The sequence below is a fragment of the Drosophila montana genome, unplaced genomic scaffold, assembly GCF_035044405.1.
Source record: "Drosophila montana isolate Dmon_TW-CO22-7 unplaced genomic scaffold, ASM3504440v1 contig_787_1, whole genome shotgun sequence".
NCBI classification, from domain to species: domain Eukaryota; kingdom Metazoa; phylum Arthropoda; class Insecta; order Diptera; family Drosophilidae; genus Drosophila; species Drosophila montana.
Window position 1 is genome coordinate 491,902 of NW_026999082.1, and position 20,876 is coordinate 512,777.

Here is a 20,876-nt window from a genome sequence, read left to right on the forward strand (position 1 = left end):
GCTTCAGCGCCATCTGTGCTCCACAAATGGCACTAATTAATCACTATTTAACATTATGGCAGCTGGTCACACTCTCTGTTCGTTGTCCGTTGTGCATTTTTCGCAAGTTTACGAAAAATAGAAAAGAGCACAACTGCAACCACAGAATGCAACTATCAAAGTGGAAACTAAAAGTATACATAGGTATTTACACACATATGTATATTTATATATAGATATATATATGTAGATATACAGTTTGCTATATGTATGACATAAACATATTTAGCTAGAAGCTTTGTCCACACATTCCACATTTTTAGTGTGGAATAACAAAAGTTAAAAGCCACAATGTGAGGTTATAAGTTCTGTTTACGTCACTTGCAACATTCACATTCCAGCAAATGCCATTTTTTTTTATTCTCTTGTAAGTCTTGTCTGTCTACAAGGTGCCTTAATACCCTGTACCAACCAAATTTAAATAGAGGGGCTGCACTAAACGCTTTCTACATGAACTTGAATAAGCTTTATGCTTATCTACATTTATATCGATAAAACTGTAGGCTCTTGCTAGCTTATATCCTGTAAAATGAGTAAAAATGGGTATTTGTTAGTTGTGTGCTTGTAAAACTCTGCACTGACGAACTTCACATAGCAGCGAAACCAATGTCTACAAGGGTATTAAATCTTCGGCGTGCCGCAGATAACCCCACATTCTAGTTTTTTTGATATTTCGGGTGTGCGTTTAGTGCCCATGAATACGCACCCACGCATTTAAGCACGCACACAAGCCCACATACACGCACACGCACACGTACACGCACACATACGCACACACACGTTTTTCGCATAGTCATAAATAAAGTCCATTTGCATTGCTGGTTCCCCCCGACGGCTTCGGCATCTGCAATGCTGTCCACTGCATGCTGCCTGTGCTTGTTGTTGTTGCTGTAGTAGCTGTTGTTGTTGTTGTTGTAGTAGCTGTTGTTGTTGTTGTTTATGTACGTGAATTGCAAATCCCTTTGACGGTCGGCCGTTGTGTGCGCCTCCTGTTCTGTCCCCTTGCCCGTCTCTCCGCCGCCCCCTCACCATCCCAACTGCCCGTCTCTTCCGCCTATCAGTCAGCCGGCAGACATTTTGGCAGTTTGACAAACATTTTGCTGACTGCTCCAGATAGAAAGGCAGTTCCCACAGATGGATAAACGCAGATGGTTTGACTCGCCTGGTTTTTATGTGCATGTGTGTGAGCGTGTTAGTGTGTGAGTGTAAGTGTGAGTGTGCGGCTGTGTGGGTATGTCATAGATTACAAATCTACCCAGCTTCATGACTCTAACAAAGCTCTGCCCACAGAAGGCGCAAACATGCGCAAGTTAAATACTAAAACAAAGTTGGCCACATTGTCATTGCCGGCATTGTTGTTGTATCTGTTATTGTTGTAAGTCTCCTTCTCTTGTTGTTGTTGTTATTCTTGTTATTGCTGCTCATGTTGTTGGTGTTTGTTGCTGCTGTTGTAGCTTATTATAATGCCCTTTACAGTTGCGGTTTTGTTTTTAAAGCCGCAAGCTGATTCTGCACGAGTCCGAGCACTGTCATATACACGTGTTAACATATGTATACATGTACATATGCATATATGTATGCATGTGCATGTGCATATGTATATGTGTACACTTATGTAATAGAACATATATGCAAACATATGCACTCACTCACACACACACACACAGACACATGTTTACTTTTTTTAATGGCCCAACAGAAGTTTGTCGGCAGCTAACAACAAACCGGTTCGGTTCGGTTCGGTTCGGATCAAACGAACCAGTTCGAGGCCCCCCAAATTTCTATGTTTCTACCCATGAGCTGAACCCCTGTGAAGGCGTCACACATCCCAGAATTAAACAAATAATTAACTATTGCTCCGTGAAGTCTTCCAATTTTTATGGCTTCCTTTATTAAGCTTAGTCACAGCTTATTCAATTGGATTACGATGTATCTCTCTCTCTCTCCCTATCTCTCGCTCTCTCTCTCTCTCTATCTCCCTCTATAAATATTGTCTTTCGTTGTCTTTATCGCTCATTCACGGTTTTCCCCTGCATGTTTATCTCTGCTTCTCTATCTCTCTCTTTTTTTGTTTTACACCTTCCCTTTCTCTTTAATCTGTGTAATATTTATTCTTCTGCACTCGCTATTTCTACCCGGTCTCTCTGTCTCTCTCTCTCTCTCTCTCTCTCTCTCTCTTTCTATCTCCCTTTCTGTCTCTTCCGTTCTTCCTCTCTCTGTGTCTCCTTTTCTATTTTCATTTTAAGCTGTTGATCGACTTTAGTTTCCTCTTTTCTTCAGTCCTGCTCTCTATACCCATTTTCTTTCTCTCGTCCTTTAACTCTTTTCATATAAGCTTTTACCCTTCCTTACTGTCTTCCATTTATGCCCTGAAAGCATAATTTCCATATCACACAATATTTTTCAATTCTTCTTTAAGCGCCATTCTTAAACGTTACACAAGCTGATAGCTTCTCTATTAAGTCACGGACTGAAGAAAATGCTGTTTGAAGCTACGAGCCAGAAATCAAATATAAATCCATTGTAAGCTAAGACTATAGCACTCAGGATCAACTTTAGTTATGCGTTGCCTGCCCCCCTTCCCCCTTCTGCACAACACTCGAACGTTGTGCTGCGTGCTCATAAAATAATTTCAATACATTTTATAGAAATCAAGCACATAATGGGCGGGGATGGAGGCCGACTTGCCGGGGCGGGGGGGTGGGTAGAGAAGCGTAACCATTATACGCTATTGAAAAGTTTTGAGGCACGCCCAGCCTCCCCCCCTTCCCAGCTGCAGCACACTTGACAGTGGCAGGCAGCGATGTTTTTACCACTTGCTGCTAAACCAAGCACAATACTTTTATCTCAGATTTCGGATTTCAGATTTCAGATTTCAGATTCCAGATTCGCAGCTCCTCGCAGCTGCGTCGCTTTTCAATTCTCGCTCGCGTCTTAATATGGCCAAAAGTTGTGCGCCCCCAAAATATTCGGCAGCAACTTTTGCCCGGCTCTTTGAGGTAACTGCTGCTGTGATGCTCCATAGCAGCAACCACCCAACCACCCAACCACCCAACCAGCCAAGCAGCCAAGCAGCCAACAGAATTTAGGCCAAATACATGAATAAGTTCAAACAACATGCTTACATAGAAAGTTCTCAGCTATTATATTTATTAGAAGAAGTAGAAAACTAAAGAGAAATTTGGGGAAGCGAGCCTATAGAAATTTAACGAAAATTAATTTTAAAAATAAAACTATTTCAAGCTTAAGTCGAATACTTTTTTCATTTAATTATTTTTTCCTGAAGCTGACATTTCTGTGATCTCATAAATGGACAGGAAATAAGAGATAAGTTTCAGATTAAGATATTTTTGGGAATTCACGAATCTGAATTTACTTAAATGCCCATAAATCAATCAAAATATTCCGCCTCTGTCACATTTTTGTGCTTCTCCCTGCTTCTCCCTGCTATATCAAACTCGAGAACTATAGGATCTAGAGACTTGAAATTTTGGATGTAGTTCAAACTATGGCAAGCGTTAATTAAGTTTTTTTTCAAATCAATAATAACTTATCCCGTTGCTGAGAAATAAATATGACTTCAACCTAACCTAAAATAATAAAAAAAGTCACTCACGATATATGAACTTGCCCCTTGGTATTTGCGCACATTTGGAAATTATTTAAGAAGAAGAAACATGCCCACATCTTAATTATAAACCCTTCGATCCCAAGTAGAATCGAATTCGATACGAATCAATTATTTTTATTATATTTTAGTGCGCGTTCTACTTTAATCTCTCGACAATCCTAAAGCACATTCATCACATTCCTCTCAAACTTTACTCACATTACCAAGCCAACTTCTCCGACTCCTTGGGTAGGCAGAGATCAACCCAGCGGCAGAGCACACTCCCCCATGGCAACACGTAACTTCCTTGAACCGCCTTTGTTCACTTGCGGCCTATCCAGGGGCAATTTGTGGGTCTCCGGCTCGGTTTTCATTAACAGTGAAATATTTTGCGGTTTCATTTGTAATTAGTTCATAGACATGTGTATCTGAGTTCATCTATGTGGATAACGGTATTTACACACCTACACCCACATACACACACCTACACGCACACAGTCACATGTGTCAAACTTTGTTCCAACCATCACAATCGGTGGATTTTGTTATTATACCCTGTACTAAGTCAGACGTCACAAATAGATATTCCTGGAAAACGCTTCCTACTTTTTGCCTAATCGATAAATATCGATTTTCAATTAACGTTTTTTGAGTATAGCAGCAAAATGAAAAGAGATACCAAATCTGAGTTATACCTCACCTCATTTCTAACAAAAGTCTGGAAAGTATAATCCTGATCAGAACAATTAGTTAACTTAACTTAATTAAGTACTTATATAAAAATTTCTTTGGTTTTTCAAGATATCTTGAGCAAACTTGGCTATTACGAATTTTACAATGCTTTTGACAGCCAATCAAATATTGTTCGGACTACTTTCGCATAAGGTTTTAAAATGTCGTTCCTATATTCCTTTCAGTTCTTCCAGATATCTTGAGCCAACTTGGCTTTTACCACGTTTCGGCATCCTTCGGACATCCATGCCAAATCTGTTGAAGATTGGACTACTATATCTTAAAGTCTTATAACATTTTTTTACTTCTTCGAGATGAAAAGTTTTACCGAAATCCACAATAAAATCTGTTCAAGATCGAACTACTATATCACGAATATTTCGAAAATATAGTTTCTCTATGATAATCTTTTTAGTTCTTCAAAATATTTTGAGAAAACTTGACAACTACGAGTTTTACCTGTTCAAGATCTTACTACTATGTCATAAAACTCGAAAATTTAGTTCCTCTATGAAAGACTTTGGGTTTTTAAAGATAATTTTCATCCGGCTCAAATTCTAAAGAACATCGTAACACTATATCATATACCTATCATGTGCCTGATGCGTCTTAATTTAAGTTGTATTTTGAAGAACATTTTTGTTTTTTCAAGATATCTGGACTATGCGCCCCAGATATAAGCATAAAGTGGTCAATATTGAACTACTATATCGTAAGGCTCGATAAAATCAGTCAATGAATAAGATCTTTGAGGGAAAATCTCTTAAGTTTCTCGACCTATCTGTACCCAACTCAGCAATAGCGAGGCTAACTTTATTATGACTCATATGGGAACAGTTGGAGCAAAGCACTTTTGGAAGGGTATTTGTTGTGCGGCGTGCTTGTGCCTCACCCTCTGTTGGGTGCGGAGTGCATTTGCATATGTATTGGCGCTGGGCAGATTGCCACAGCATTTGCATTTATGCCACTCGGCGGGTCGGCGAGTGGGCGAGTGGGCGGGTCGGTGGGTCGGTGGGTCGGTGGTTCGGCGTGGTGCAACCGCGCATTTGCACATTTTACGGTCATGTTTATGGGGCGCCAGTTAATCGATTATGCATGGGCTGAGTGAACAATGCCGGAAATGTGCAAATGCTCAAATGCTGCGCATCCGCTGCCAACCAGCAGCTTTTAGCTTTCTGGCTCGCTGCCTTCGCCAACACCCCGTACCACCCCCCACCCCCCCCCCTTGGATTTGTGGGGGCACGGGTTATGACGGCTGTTTTTCATTTGGCGTCAAGGCTTTGATTTACCGCCATTTACCCGTAGGTGTGAATTACGGAAATCATTAGCCCCATGGAATGTGAACTAAGTATTATGGGGTACAGTTCATTTGCTTCTTCTTCTTCTTCGTCTTCCTATGCCCTATGGGCATACGAATAAAATAAAAGGCACCGAGAGTTAGGCATATGTTGTGTAAATTATATATCGTGTTTGCGGAGGATTAGAGCTTGGCTCTCACTCACAAGTGTTAAGTTGCCTTTCCTATTTGACTTATTAATATATATGTATATTTAGTTATCCAAATATTCAAAGGGTAACTGGAAAACATCAGATAGAAAGATCTGAAAAGCATGCCCAAGTCGAAGACCCATTAAAGAACACTTTTCACTTTATGCTTAGGTTAGGTTAGGTTAAGTTAGGTTAGGTTGGGTTAAGTTAGGTTAGGTTGAGATGAAAAAGGCTTAGACTGAGTTAGATGGAATTATTTGAGGCTATTTTAATATTATAATAGGTTAGATTAGGTTGAGATTATGTTTGGCTGAGTTAATTTCAAGCTAGGTAAAGTTATGTTGGCTAACATAGCCTTAATTAGAAAAAGTTAGGTTATGTTTGGCAGGTGAACATGGAGCTAGGATAAATGAGATTTGATAGTGTCAGGTAAGTTAAGGATTATGGGATATAATGTTAACAGGAAACTTCAGATAGATAACTGTTTTACCATGGGAGCACAAAGAATTGTTGGATCGTATTATGCTTATGCTTAAGTCGAAGACCCATTGAGGAACCCTTTACATTAAGCTTAGATTGGATTCGGTTGGGCTCCAATAGGTTTGATCACTTCAGCTAAGAAGAAGTAAGCTAAGACTTTATATTATATTAGTTTAGGTAAGGCTGTGATTATGTAAGGTTTAATTTTATTTAGGTTAGGTAAGCTAATATTAGCTAACATAACCTCAAATAAAATAAAGTAAGGTTATGCTTGGTAGGTCAAAACCGAAGCAGGATAAACAAAATTTGCTAGAGTCAGGTAAGGTTATCGCAGAGAAGCACGATTAAGGTTATGAGATATAATGGCAGCTGGATTAGTTAAGTTGAGTTTAGTTAAGTTGAGGTTAGGTAAATTGAGGTTAGGTGTAGTTGTATTATATTTTATTATTTTTGTAGTACAGTAAAGACTTAACTTTACTTGAAATAATTTTCGCAATCATATCCCACTTGCCTCAGGGACAGAGCTAAAAACAATTTTCAAAAATCTGCACTCTTCTTCCTTGGCAATATAGGTAATTCTCCCATCTTGACACAAGACACAAATAAAGCTTAACATAATAATATGAAGGTTCTATTTATGTCCGAATCTCATCAGCATTTTCGTCCTGCTCTCCATGCTGATTGATCTTCGTGACCTTAAGAGCTGGCGACATTCAACTTGCAATATATGTTGACTTTGACATAACATGCACACACACACACACACACACACACACACACACACACACGCGCGCGCGCATTTGAGAATCCTGCAGCGAAATACATATCGTAGTAGATGCTATAAATATTTCATTGCGACGCATTACACAAGTTCATATTCAGTTTTGATTTCAATTTCGCAGCAATACGTGTATTTTATGTTGACTTTCAAATTTAGCTCCCAGTTAAAGGGGCGGAGGCGTGAGAGGGAGGAGTGGCACGTCGCCGAGGCGCCTGCTCGCATCGCGTCTGCTGTCGCGTCAGACAGGACAACAAAAGTCTATGCATGCTTATCCTTAAAGTTTGTCACAGTTAAATAACAATAAATGTCACACAAAACGCCATAAGCGCGCCTGCACACACACACGCACACACACACACTAGCTGATGGCTGCCGACAAGGACATGCACATAAAAGGCAAAAGTTGTCTCTACACCAGCAAAGTCGCATAAAAGTTTCCATTCGTTCTTTGGCTCCTGGCACTCGCCCGGTCCACGGAGGAGCTGGAAGCTGGGAGCTCGGCTGCTCGACTGGTCCTTGCCTCCTGGCTCCTGGCTCCTGGTTCTTGGCTGTCGATGGGCTCGCTGCCAGCTTCACCTTGGCAACGTTGTCGTCTTTTCTTATTGCCTTTTGCTATACCCTTTCCAAGGGTAGCATCATAATGTCTCGAATTGTGCAACGAGTCCCGTAAAAAAAAAGAATAAATATATATATATACATATATATGTGTATATAAACTAGTAGAGATCCTTGCTAAATATATATATTTATATATCCCAAATATCTATCTATTGATAGATAAATATATATTCAAGAATATATACAGAAAGATACAAATTCATGTATATAAGTATTAAGTTAGAAGTAGATATTTTCATGACTATTTGTCTCGAAACTTTTTGCAGGCAGCATACATATCTAAATCTGCCAAATCGGACTAATATATCTTATAGCTGTAATACGAATGAATGCTAAAATAAAATATTAACTTCTTATATGAAGAATTTGTTACTTTTTTACTCTATACTATACTCTATACAATACTATATACTATACTATATACTATACTATATACTATACTATATACTATTCTTTGATACTATACTATATACTATACTTTACTATACTATACTCCTATCGATTTTCATCAAATCCTCTCAATATATTACCACTATATCATATAGCTATACATGAAAACTCACTCGAAAGTCAAGTTTTTGTATGGAAAACTTTGCTATTTCCCAAGATATCCAGATAAAACTATCCTTTATAAAAATAAAAAATATCCTTTCCACATCGAACTACTATATTATATAGTTGCCATAGCAAAGATTGGTAAAATATTAAATTCTTACATAAGGAACTATTTTATTCTTTAGGTTATCTTAACTAAACTTGGCATTTAGAAGTTTTGCTATACTTTTTAACTTTATCGTACCATTATATCATAAAGTTCTGTATGAGGAAACGATCCAAAAAGTTCGTTTTTCTTTAAAGAAACTGTCTAAATATCTCTAAATATCTCGATCAAACTTGATCTAACCTGGCTTTCCACATATGTATCACATATATCTCAGAGGAAGGGTATTTCATCTTCGGTGCGCACATAAAACAGTGATTTTCTTATTTCTTTTTTTTTGGGGGGGGGGTTTTATTTTTTCTGGCGACTGTAAGCCTCTGAATGAGGCACGTCATAACTTTGCCATAAAACAGCTGACAACTCCAACGCAAGGATATAAAGATGCCATCATCCATGCCCCATTCCACACACTACATGTGTGTGCGAGTGTGTATGTGCGAGTGTGTGTGTGTGTTATGTTAGTTGCTTCAGTGGCTTAATGTGCTAAACAAGTGCGTAGCTGAAGGACAAAGGAATTGAACATGCGCCAAATTTAAGCAGTTCACCGAGTCAAGGAATCAAACGACTGCCAGCTAAATAAATAGTTGGGATATCCTTAATGCCTGTCCTGTAGGTATTACTTGTCTAGTTTATTGAGTTTCCTATGCATTTAACCCCCAATCGTATACCCTTTAGCCGTCAAAGCCGTGTGGCTTCGACTAGACCGAGATCAAACTTATTATTTGTTCCTCAATATCTACAGCCAGTTTTATAATATCGATATTTATCGATTTTGAGTTGTGGCTTTTTAAGGCAAAACTCGAAGATTATAAGAGCTAGACACTCGAAACTTGGTATATAGGTTCTCGTATGGTTTAAATATGTTAAGAATAGATCACTTTTTGTGTACATCACAAACATATATCGAAATTATATATAAAACCGTAAGTATTTCTCTTCTACTTCCAGCAGTATGATAAGAGTAAGGCTCTGCGCACACGGAACTTAGCTATATTATATTGTCTGAGCATTATGTACAGAGTATCTCCAAGTCGATCATCTTGAGCTGATGCAAAGTACATAAACTGTTGTAAGCCCTATTTCATTGTGCCATTCATTTGAATTTGAGGTAAGGCCATGAACGAACACCAAAAGAACTGGCTGCATGCAATATACAACAGTTACTTTCACCAGGCCCGCCCACTTTTCCACCCGCCCACGCACACACGCGCACACACACATACACATTGTTTTGATTATGTATGTATGGGCATGCATACAGGGAAATCAACTTAAGCGAAACAGGAAGTCGACATTAGAATATTTAAGATGAGCTTCTCTTAAGGAACAAAATGCAGCAGTGAAATTTTCCAAGCGCACTGTGGGGCAAAATCGATAACAAAATGCCCAAATACATACAAACCTATATATATATCTCGATATATAGATGTAGCTATCGTGATATTATTATATATATCTTGATAAGCAAAAAGGTCAAATGTAAAAAAAATAAAACTTAACCAATATTTCCGCTCAGCGGCGTGAAATTTCGCAACAGGTGAAACACATCACAAATGATAATTTTTCAAATATTTAAAAAAACATATATGCCTTCGTTTAGTAGAAAGAAAGATTAAAAAGAGTTCCACACTATACTGTTCCGCCCATTTTGAAGCCAATCGGACGAAAATAAAATGCTTGAATATCTCATGAAGTATAGATATTAAAAAAAAAATAAAGAAAAATCAGTTAAAGCTCGATGTGATGAATAACGAACAAGTGTCATGTAACCATTTTCCACCTATGTATATTCCGCACTTGTGGGTGGAAATGCATAAAACGGTAAGCAACAAGTGTCATGTAACCATTTTCCACCCATACTCCGCACTTGTGGGTGAAAATGCGTAAAACGGTAAGCAACAAGTGATATCTTACCATTTTCCACCCATACTCCGCACTTGTGGGTGGAAATGCATAAAACGGTAAGCAACAAGTGTCATGTAACCATTTTCCACCTATATTCCGCACTTGTGGGTGAAAATGCATAAAACGGTAAGCAACAAGTGTCATGTAACCATTTTCCACCTATACTCCGCACTTGTGGATGGGAATGCGCCAAGCCAACACGTGTTTAAAAACCTTTTTCCATATATATTCCGCACTTATAGGTGAAAACGCACAGAAAATGGTATTCAACAAGTGTCATATAACCATTTTCCACCTATATTCCGCACTTGTGGGTGGAAATACACAAAATACAATACATTGGTTCTGGCTGTACCTTGATCAGTCAGTCAGTCAGTCAGTCAGTCAGTCAGTCAGTCAGTCTAACTGTCTGTCAGATATGAAGATATCGAGTGTATAGTTCGATAAGTAGAGTTCGTTGAATTAGCTGTCATTGGGCAGCTGCCTTGCGAATATTCTCATTTCTAGAAAGATTGCTCAACAAAACAGTCGTTCAAAATCAAAGGGAATAGAAATAGCTAAGCGTTACATGTAAATATTAAACGTAGTTCCAAAATTTTAAGCGTAATACGACAATAAACAATAGTCTATACAGACGATTCCCCAGCTACAATTTAAATAAAATATTTAAAAAAAAAAAAAATAAAAACGAAAACAACAACAATTTGCTAAGTAAAATCCACGAGCTATGAGCGATTCGCAGCGTCAGGTGAAAATGGTTGCCGAGCAGGCGCTCGCCAGCCTGCTGGAGCGGGCCAAGCGTTTGCAGCTGACCAGCGTTTGCGCCATGCAGCACCATGGCAATGACGACGACGATGATGGGGATCAGGAGCAGGGGCAGGGACAGGGGCAGGAGAAGGAGAAGGAGAATTTGCGAATGGGCGAACAGCCAGCTGGAGTGGAGCCGAATGTTGTTGTTGTCAATTTAAAGAAATCGAAGCACAGCCCACCCGGTGCCGGCATCCAGCGTGCGATAGCTGCTAGCGGCAGAAAGCCACGTAAACTTGATTTGGAGCCATCGCCGCCGCCGCCGTCACCGCGTGAGCTGTGCCTGATCGCCGAGCTGAGGGATGAGTATAATCAGACAGATCAGCTGATTGATCAAATGCTCACAGATGCCACAAATCTTGGCCACGAGATGAACAACTGCACACAAATCCAGCGCGATTTGTCCTTGGTACAGGAAATCGAGCTGGAGACAACGAAACGTTCGCTGGACACACTATTTGGGGCACTAACCGCCGATCTGGAGCGCAACGATCTCAAGGAGCTAATGCTGCGTTGCGACAGCGCCCTGGAACGCACCAAGGAGCGTCGGATCAAGAATGAGCCAACTATCGAAACCAGCTGGAGCACAATCAGCGAACAGTTCGAACAGGTCGAGGCGGTGACCACCAATGCGGACGAGCTGCCGCCAATTGCCGCCCAGCCGGATGATCAGCACAGGGAGCTGGCCAAGCACGACTAGCAGCGGCTGTTGCCCAACGGATCACCAAATCGATTTTCTTCTCAATTCCAATTGTCGCTAACAATCAATAAATGTCTCGTTGCACTGTAAAGCACCCAAAGCACCCAAAGCACCCGGCATCCAGCTCCTGCTGCAGTTCATCCCGCTGTTGACTGACTGCAGATTCCACCTGCTAACAGCAAACTTTTCTTGTTAAGCTCGTCGACTGAATGGCAAGTGCTGCACCGCCCCCCCCCCCCCTAGCAGGGCCGGGCCACAGCAGCTGCAGGCATTTGGCTTCAGCTCCGTCCTTGGCTTCAACTCCGGCTGTGGCTGCGGCTGCGGCTCTGATTCCGCCTCCTTTCCCGCCTCTGGCTTTGGCTTTGGTTTTGGCTCGGGCTCATAACTAATTACCGCCTTCATCGCAGCATTGCTGGAGCATCTCGAAACTTTTAAATTGAGTTGCGTGTCATAGTCAAACAAGTTTGCCCCCATCAATTTGCCTACCTCTAGTTCCCACTATAATCCACCCCCACCCCCCCCCTCCCGCCCCTCTACCATAACCTAGCTGGCTGCTGCTCTTCAAACTGAATACGTGATATTCCTGCTTGCCACAATAAATCAACTTTGTCAAATTATGTACATAACATACATATACATATACATACACATACATACATACATACACATATATACATATGTACACACACACACACACAGTGTTTGCGCGTGTGTGTGAAGCGTAGCGTGAATACACTCAAATAAACTAATGACTCTCAACTTTTTATTCCACATACTCAAAATAAAACAGGAGCGCGCTAGTCGGCAATGCACGACCAAAAGATACCCTGTAAACAGCGTCCACAAGACAAGCAACACACACACACACAGAGCACAAGGCTCTAGCTGTTAAAAATTAGTTTTCTTTTTCAATTCTGCAGGGAATGGGCCGAGACATCCGAAAGGTGAACTATTTCCAATCTATATACGCCATACGAGAACCTTTGTACCAAGTTCCGAGTGTCAAGCTCTTAAAATCTTCGAGTTTTGCCTTAAAAAGCCATAACTCAAAATCGATATATATCGATATTACAAAACTGGGTGTAGATATTGAGGAACAAATAATTTGTTCGATCTGTGTATAATATGGGATTTATGTATTTTCAATTTCAATTCTCTAGCTCAAGTAGTTACTGAGATCGATGGGGACAGGCTGTGGTGGATCAGCTCGTCCAGATAAGGGATATATCAAATATATACTTATAGGGCTGCAGATGCTCCCGTCTACACACTTTGACGCAACCAGTATACCCTTCTTACCCTTTTCAATGGGTTCAGGGTATAACAAGGGTATAATTAAGTTACGAAAGAAATACATAAACATATTTCCAGGACAATGAGAAAAAACCTCATCATACATATTGATAACCCATGAAAATAAACTCAAAGGATTTGTTATTTATCTACGTCAAAGCGCATCAAAATATGAAAGATGCATTATTTTCAAACACTTTTAATCAGGACAGCGAACCGGTTTTTAACCGAACCGGCTTGAGCCAGGAATAACCACGAATTTGTATAGAAACAGAAGAAACCAAACTGAACCAAAACCAGATCTGTTAAAAAAACTGGTTCGAGTCCAGTTTCGCGAAACTAACCACAAAACAGGACATTGGTTTGAACCGTAAACTGAACCACCGAAAGCTTTTCCCAATCACAACGCTAACAAAAAAATAACCCTTAAGTAACGTAACGTACCGCGTCTAACGTAACGTATCTTGTCTAACGTAACGTATAATATAGCTTGTGTAAGGAATAACTAAAGATTTTATAATTTATGTGTAGAGAAATAAATAACATTAACTAAACTCGATCGATTATTATATAATAATTGTTCACCGTCAATTAACGTGGTATTGTTTGTCTTTGGCTGATGTCCCTGAACGATTATTTCCAGAGATATCTGAAATACATTATAGCATGAATTTGGACGGCAACATCATCATTAAACATTAACTACATATAAATAAATACATATCTATAATTAAACGTAGATATTTTATTCATTAAATTACCATATAACAAAAATGGAATTAGAAATAAAACAAGGACAGATCAATTTGTTTTCAGCTTGGCCTGAGGTATCGCACTGTCCCGACGCTTCGCCAGCGCTAGTGTCCAGCAAATTATCCAAAGCGGCAGGAATACGGTGCAAATAGCAAAGTAAAGCCAATTGCCATAAATCTATAAAGCAAAATTAATAAATTAAGAAATCATTTATAAATGGCGCTCAGATAAAGCACTTACCACGGAATCGATAAGCGCAAATGTGGCCGCATCCATGGCAGCTGTGGCGGCACGCAGCAGCAGTTGTTGCAACGTCAGCTCGGGAAATTGATAGAAGCTCATGATCAAAACAATGATATAGATGACCACAAGCGGATTCAGGAGCAGCGTCCATACTCGCGTCAGGCTGCGCAATGTGCTATATGCGGTACTTGTCGTATTCAGGGCAATCACCATGGGCGCCGTTAAGACCGCCACAAAGAAGCCCAGCGAGAAGTTGAGCAGCCCAATGACAATCAGAGCGCAGCCATAGATTAGCAGCAGGCTAATGTGTAGCAGCTCCAAGGCACCAGGCGGCAGCACCACCACGAAAGGCAACCCAAACCCAAGCACATTCAGTGCAATCAGTATGGTGGCAGTTAACGGAGCGGCGCTCACAGGCAGCTCCAAAAGGTACTGATGCAGCGGCAGCACATTGCCCACATAGCCGATGAACAACGCCGCAGCCAAATAGATTAATACCGAACCATAAGGCAAGGACAACTTCATCGACTCCAAGCCAGACGCCGTCTCAGTCTTGGCGTTAGCATCCCCAGACTTCTGCTGTTGGCGATGCTCGGTCGCTGCGCTTGTCGCCTCCAGTGTGGACCATGTGAGATATGCCTTTATAACGCTGCAGGCAGCAAGCGCCACCAGCGCGGGCATATAATCGCCAATGGAAATATAGCGATCGTTGTGCACAATCACATAAAAGAAGAAACTCTGGTGAAAGCGTTCCAGCAGGTTGTTGAGACTGCGAGCAATCCCCTCGATGGCCTTTAATAGCGGCACGGCCGCTGAACTGGGATTGGCCTTCACGTTGGAATTGGTAACACGCTTGGCAGCGGATATGGTCAGTGCATCGATGCGGTATCGATGGAATAGTCCATGATTACCATTCGGCACGCCCGATGATTGTGTCGACAGCATGGACAGTATTTGGCGCAAATTCTGCTCATAGTTTGAGAGGCTGGAACGGCGCTTTTTGCGCGGCGTCTGCTTATAGCCAGAGGTGACGCCCTCACGCGCCATTATGCGCTGCACCAAATTGAACATATCCAGATTGGGCAGCTTGCCATTCAAGCCCTCAATCTTGACATCAATGTAATCTGCATGAAAACTAGGTAATTAATTGATTCTCCAAGCTATTAAGAGATGCCACCGACCAATTTCGAAGTCCTGCACTTCAATGTTTAACGCAGCTTGCAGCGAACCGGCGCGTGCTGGCAGATTTCCAGCCAGCAGATACGAATTAGTGCTGTCTGGATCTCTGTCACCCTCATGGTAGGCCTCCAGCCAGGCCTGCATGCCCAACTGCTCCTGCTCGGTGACCAGGAATATCAAATCCTTGGCCCAATAGTTTTTGCCTGCAATACAATGATGTTAACCTCTAACAGGAAATGTGACAACGTCTACTTACGCCTTGCAAATTCCGCAAATGCCAATAGCAGCGGCACGCTGGACGTTATGTCCACATGAACCGAGCTGGGCGCACGATAGGGCGCCGCGAACACAATACCCTCGGTGGAGCCAATGCGCGGCGCACGCAATATACCATAAACGTTCTTCCCATGGAACTCCTTACCGCTACCGAATGGATAGCGTAGCGTATAGTTGTGTGTATGCGTCTCCAGGCCAAACTCTTTGAACTTCGCCAGAATCCAGGCGTGTGGCGTTGTAGACTGATGATCCTTGCGCTCGCGCTGCAATTCCTCCAGCAGCTGCACGGCCAGTCGATTGGCGTCTATGCGTATCTCGGGATACACCAGACCTACAAGCACCAAAAGCACGTTATAATAACGAAAAGAAACAGTTAATTAACTCACCTGGCGACAACGCATTCTCTGATAAGTAGGTGCCATGGTTGAACTCTGGCAGGGCGAGGCACATAAACCAGATCACGCCAGCTGTGTAGAACGCGTAGCAGACCTTGCGCATATGCTTCGCCAGATTGTCCACCAGCTTGTTATGAGTCGACAGTGATGGATCAGACAACAACCCCATTGTTCTAGGCAACAGTTTCCTTAAAACAATAGCAAACAAAGTTTAGCCGGCAAAGCTAGTGCTGACACTCTTTAACCAATACAATCGATAGCTAGGTGTGACACGCTTTATGTTATACTATCGATAGCAGCGTTTGGTATTTTTCTGCATTTATTACAGCTAGCAAAGATTTGTAGCTGTAGATAGTAGGCTCAAATTAAATTGAGTTGCATATGAGTCAAACTATAATTATATTTCGTAAATATTATGCAAATTTGTGTACACTATATCAATGCGCGATAGGCGATATGCCCTTTATACGATATGGTTAAATATATCGATATTTCATCAGCGGTCTTTTGACAATATTTTCATGATACAGTTGAGTTTCCAATTGAAATGATGCCTATTAGACAAAGTCAATGGGGTTAATTTGCTTGCCCTTTCAATTTGTTGCCTCCAAATATGCGGGCATATTAAAACTAACACGCTTCTTAGAAGCTTCTAAAACGACAAATCAAAGCAAATGAAAAACTTAATTGACTCTTTTTTTGTTAAGTTTTAATTACAGTTTGTCAATTTGCTGTTTTTATTATTTTTATTAATTGCGAAAAATCGATTCGGATTCAAAACTAATTTACCATAATCGTGATTTCCATATATACGTCAAATCAACACTCTATAAGAAGTTTTGGTTTTTCATGCTTGTTAACCTCAATTAATGTAAAGACTACAAAAAAAAAAAATTTGTTTTAAAAAAAAATTACTTAAGCATTAAATTGTCTACAATAGTACTTTCATATCATGATCATATCGGGGATAACACGCGATATTTTGGCAATGCAAAAAAAAAAAAAAAACAAAAAAAAAACGGTATATATAAATTTAAAAATAACTGCTGCCGTCTAGCTATTGGAGCCGCTGGAGCGGCGGAAGAGGCGCATGTGGCTTCCAGTTGAGAAAATTCAAATCGATGGTCAGCTTGGGTCGCTTAAACTGGGGCAGCTGCAGATGATCGTTGATGGTCTTGGCTGTCACACAGATAACATTCTGGCCCTTCCAGTATTTGATCATCTTCATGGATTGCAGGGTATAGATGATGTCGTCAGGCGTAATGCCGCTGGCTTCGCTCAACTCCGCTATGCTCGTCTGTTCCGCCGAGCAGCGGCCCTTCATCAGCTCCAGCAGCGTATAGGCCCAATAGCTGCGATAACTGAGCCGTCCGAGATCGGAGAGCGGCTTCTCCGGGCTGCCAATGACGCCCTCTTTGCGCGACAGCTCATAGCTGAAGGCAATCAACAGCTTGCCATAGCCCTTGCGCTGATGCGGCGGCAGCACCAGAATACAGGCCACATTATTGTTCTCGAGGGATCGCTTCTCCTTGGAGAAATAGCCAACAATGTGGCTGCCCATCTTGTCGGTCTCGCAGAGCACATAGAAATAGAATGGATCCATATCGAAATAGAGCACCTTGTGGTCCAGAAACAGTTTGGCCATCAGGCACAACAGCTGGCAATAGAGCGGCTGATCCTTGCCGTTCACCTCGAATATGGAGATTGTGCTCTTGCGATAGATCTCCTTGCCAGGCGGCCTGCGCGCCTTGCACTCTTCCATATGATATTTGTAGCTCTTGTCCAGTCGCATATATTTCAGGCAATACTCGCACACGTACAGGATGCGCGCCTTGCCGTACTCACCCGGAAAGGGACTGAAGTACCAGGTGTCTATTTCATAATTGCCAAATTGTAGCTTATCAATGTATTTGATTTTCGTGATGAACTCGTGCTCCTTCTCGAGCGCCGCCTGCGAGGCGCTCAGCTCCGCATGGCTCTTCTGCACATGGTTAATCTCATCGTATCGCCGCTTCTGGTAGCGCGTCATCTTCCGGTCGCTGTAATCGTACCCATTGTTCTCGCATGCGGACAGATAATAATCCTTGTGCCCTTGTCGTTTGCGTCGCATCATGCTGCCGCTGCTCTGTTGGCTGGTGGCGCTGCTGCTGCTCGCGCTGGCACTGGCGCTGGCGCTCGTACTGGCGCTCGTACTGGCGCTCGTACTGGCGCTGGCGCTGGCAATGGCATTGGCATTGGCAATGGCAAGGGCATTGGCATTGGCAATGGCAAGGGCACTGGCACTGGTACTGGGCTGATCGCAGACCAATAACTCGGCCGGATCGCTGGTCACCGTTATGCCGCCCAAATCTTCAGCATTGTCCGATATGCGATGCCGGCCAACCCATTCGTCCAGGCGTCGATTCAGGCCCACATAGTGCACATAATACTCGTTGGGGCTGTCGCAGTTGTCGGTGGCGCGCGACTGCAGCACCTGGCCGGCGTGCACGGTGCCATCGGCGCGCCTTATATAGTAGATCTTTTCCGGATTGTCGCTGATATCGATTTTATTTATCGAGGGCTCACCGTCATCGGTTGTCTCCGTTGCGGTTAACGTTTCGCCCGATGTACTATCCTGCTCCACCAATATGACATCATCATCATCGCTCTCGTCGCTGCTGCTGCTGTCGTCGTCGTCATCATCATCATCATCGTCGTCGTCATCGTCATCATCATCGTCATCGTCATCGTCGTCGTCATCGTCATCGTCGTCGTCGTCGACGTCCTCATCATTATCGTCGCTGTCGTCCTCCTCATCCTCTTCATCATCGCTATCAACGCTGCTGTTGTCCTCATCGCTGCTGCTCGAGATGCTTTCGAATTCATCTAGTAGCAGGGGCGGCCGCATCTGCCCCGGCAGCCGTTGTTGTTGTCGTTGTTGTTGTCGTTGTTGTTGTTGCTGTTGTAGCAGTTGTTGTTGTTGTTGGTGCCGTAGTTGCTGTTGTTGCAGTTGTTGCAGTTTTTGCTGCTGTAGTTGTTGCATTCTTTGTTGCTGTTGTTGTTGCTGTTGTTGCTGTTGCTTCAGTTTTTGTTGATAGAGTTGTTGCTGTAGTTGTTGCTGTAGTTGTTGCTGTCGTTGTTGCTCTTGTTGTTGCTGTTGTTGCAGTTGTTGCTGTTGTTGTTGCAGTTGTTGCTGTTGTTGTTGCTGTTGCTGTTGTTGTTGCAGTTGCTGTTGTTGGGCCAGTTCTGCGGACAGTCGTTGGTGATCGTCGGCGTGCACGGATATGTAGCGTCCGCGCTTGTAGGGCGGCAGCAGATCGATGGGCTCTTCGCCATCGTCTGTTGGCGATTCGGGCGTTTCGGGCACTTCCGTTGGCGCAACCATTTCCGTTTCCGCTTCCACTTCACCTTCGATCTGCATTTCCGCTACGTCCACTGCCTCGTTCCCCGTTGCCGTTGCCATTTCTGCATCCGCTTCCGCTTCCATCTCTGTTATTGGCTGCCCCTCAACCTCCATTGGCACTCCCATCTCAGGCAAGGTTTCCGTTGCCACCTGCTCAGCATCTGTGCCGATGGCAGTAACGGCTGTCTCCGTACCGGATGCGGCAGCGTTTTCCGCATTTTCAGCAGTTGGACCGCAGCTGTAGTCATCGTTGCCGGTCAAGTCGCTGACATCGACCACTGTGGTGGGCGAGCCCTCATCGTCCGAGTCATCGCTAGCCTCGTCGGAACGTGCTGCGGCCGACTCGCCGCTTTGCTCGCCGCTGCTTGAACTACTGGCGCTGCTGTTCTCCTCCTCCTCCTCCGACACGGGACTATGGTGAGCGCCCAAGTATGTTTGAGGTCGAGGCGGCATCGGCATCGGCATCGCCACCGGCACCGGCATCTCCACCGGCATTTCCACCGGCATCGCAACCGGCATTGGCATCGCCACCGGCACCGGCACCGTTTCGACTGTTGTATCACATTGCTCCAATGTGGCACTCGTTTCATGCGACCGATCTGCCCAGCCCTCATCCCCGTCTGAGGGCTCCGTAGAGCCGCTGATGTCCAGGCTGGCATTCAGCTCGGCCGACGCATCATCTACCGGCGTTCGTGGCGGGTTGCCGCCAATCGCATATGGATTTTCTTCGTCCTCCAATGCGGCACCATATTCACGTTCTTTTAGTTCCTCGGTGGACATTTTATTTAAATGTTTTTCACCGTGAATGTGTCCAATAGCTTTATTGAAATATTATCCATTTGTTTTGCTACGCAAAAAAAACAACACTAATTTTATAGCATAGCGATGGTACAGTACCAAGCCATCGATATATCGCTAAGTATCGATTGCAGTTTCAATTGGCAGCAACGCATGTGTCAATTAAATATGCAAATAACAAACATTCTCATAATAATTACAAATTAAACGTAATTGTAGTTTACATTTTGAAAGTAATTTTCTTTTATATTGCCAAAAATATGCGTTTCACATGCGACCTTTCAACAGCAATAACCAGAGCAGTGTTGATCAATGTCAAACACATTTTTGGCGCAAATTTGTACAGCTGCACATGTGAACAAACAGATACACTGCCATAAATAAATGTGCACGTAGGAATTAGGATAACTGTATCTATTTATTTATGAGCGTACATTTAACATTTAACAGAATTAACACGTTTTTGAAGTTTAGAAAAGAAGTTGTACACACAATAGATATAAATATATACCTCATACATATGTTGATAAGTTAATTAGGGACGATTCCTTATAAAATATAGTTTGTTTTTTTCTATAGTTATCACAAAATCAAAGAAAATATATGTTATATTATATCTCAGAAGTCACCAGAAAATTCAATGCGTTTTGCAATATTTTAAATGATTCGAAATGGC

General features: G+C 42.4%; 3 protein-coding genes across 3 annotated transcripts; 1 reads left to right on the forward strand and 2 right to left on the reverse strand.

The window, feature by feature from the left end:
- Window positions 1-10,881: 10,881 nt before the first annotated feature.
- Window positions 10,882-11,972, forward strand: LOC135440041 (uncharacterized). The gene has a single exon (XM_064699005.1). It carries the CDS (start codon window positions 11,102-11,104, stop codon window positions 11,879-11,881), a length of 780 nt encoding a protein of 259 aa, XP_064555075.1. The 5' UTR covers window positions 10,882-11,101; the 3' UTR covers window positions 11,882-11,972.
- Window positions 11,973-13,899: 1,927 nt separating this feature from the next.
- On the reverse strand, window positions 13,900-16,260 carry GAA1 (glycosylphosphatidylinositol anchor attachment 1). Its single transcript, XM_064699033.1, has 5 exons — window positions 16,012-16,260; window positions 15,606-15,956; window positions 15,352-15,552; window positions 14,168-15,294; window positions 13,900-14,104 (listed from the first exon to the last, which is right to left on the reverse strand). Exons 1-5 carry the CDS (start codon window positions 16,187-16,189, stop codon window positions 13,976-13,978), a joined length of 1,986 nt encoding a protein of 661 aa, XP_064555103.1. The 5' UTR covers window positions 16,190-16,260; the 3' UTR covers window positions 13,900-13,975.
- A 487-nt stretch (window positions 16,261-16,747) lies between these two features.
- Window positions 16,748-20,264, reverse strand: mof (males absent on the first). Its single transcript, XM_064699032.1, has one exon. It carries the CDS (start codon window positions 20,180-20,182, stop codon window positions 17,078-17,080), a length of 3,105 nt encoding a protein of 1,034 aa, XP_064555102.1. The 5' UTR covers window positions 20,183-20,264; the 3' UTR covers window positions 16,748-17,077.
- Between the last annotated feature and the right edge of the window lie 612 nt (window positions 20,265-20,876).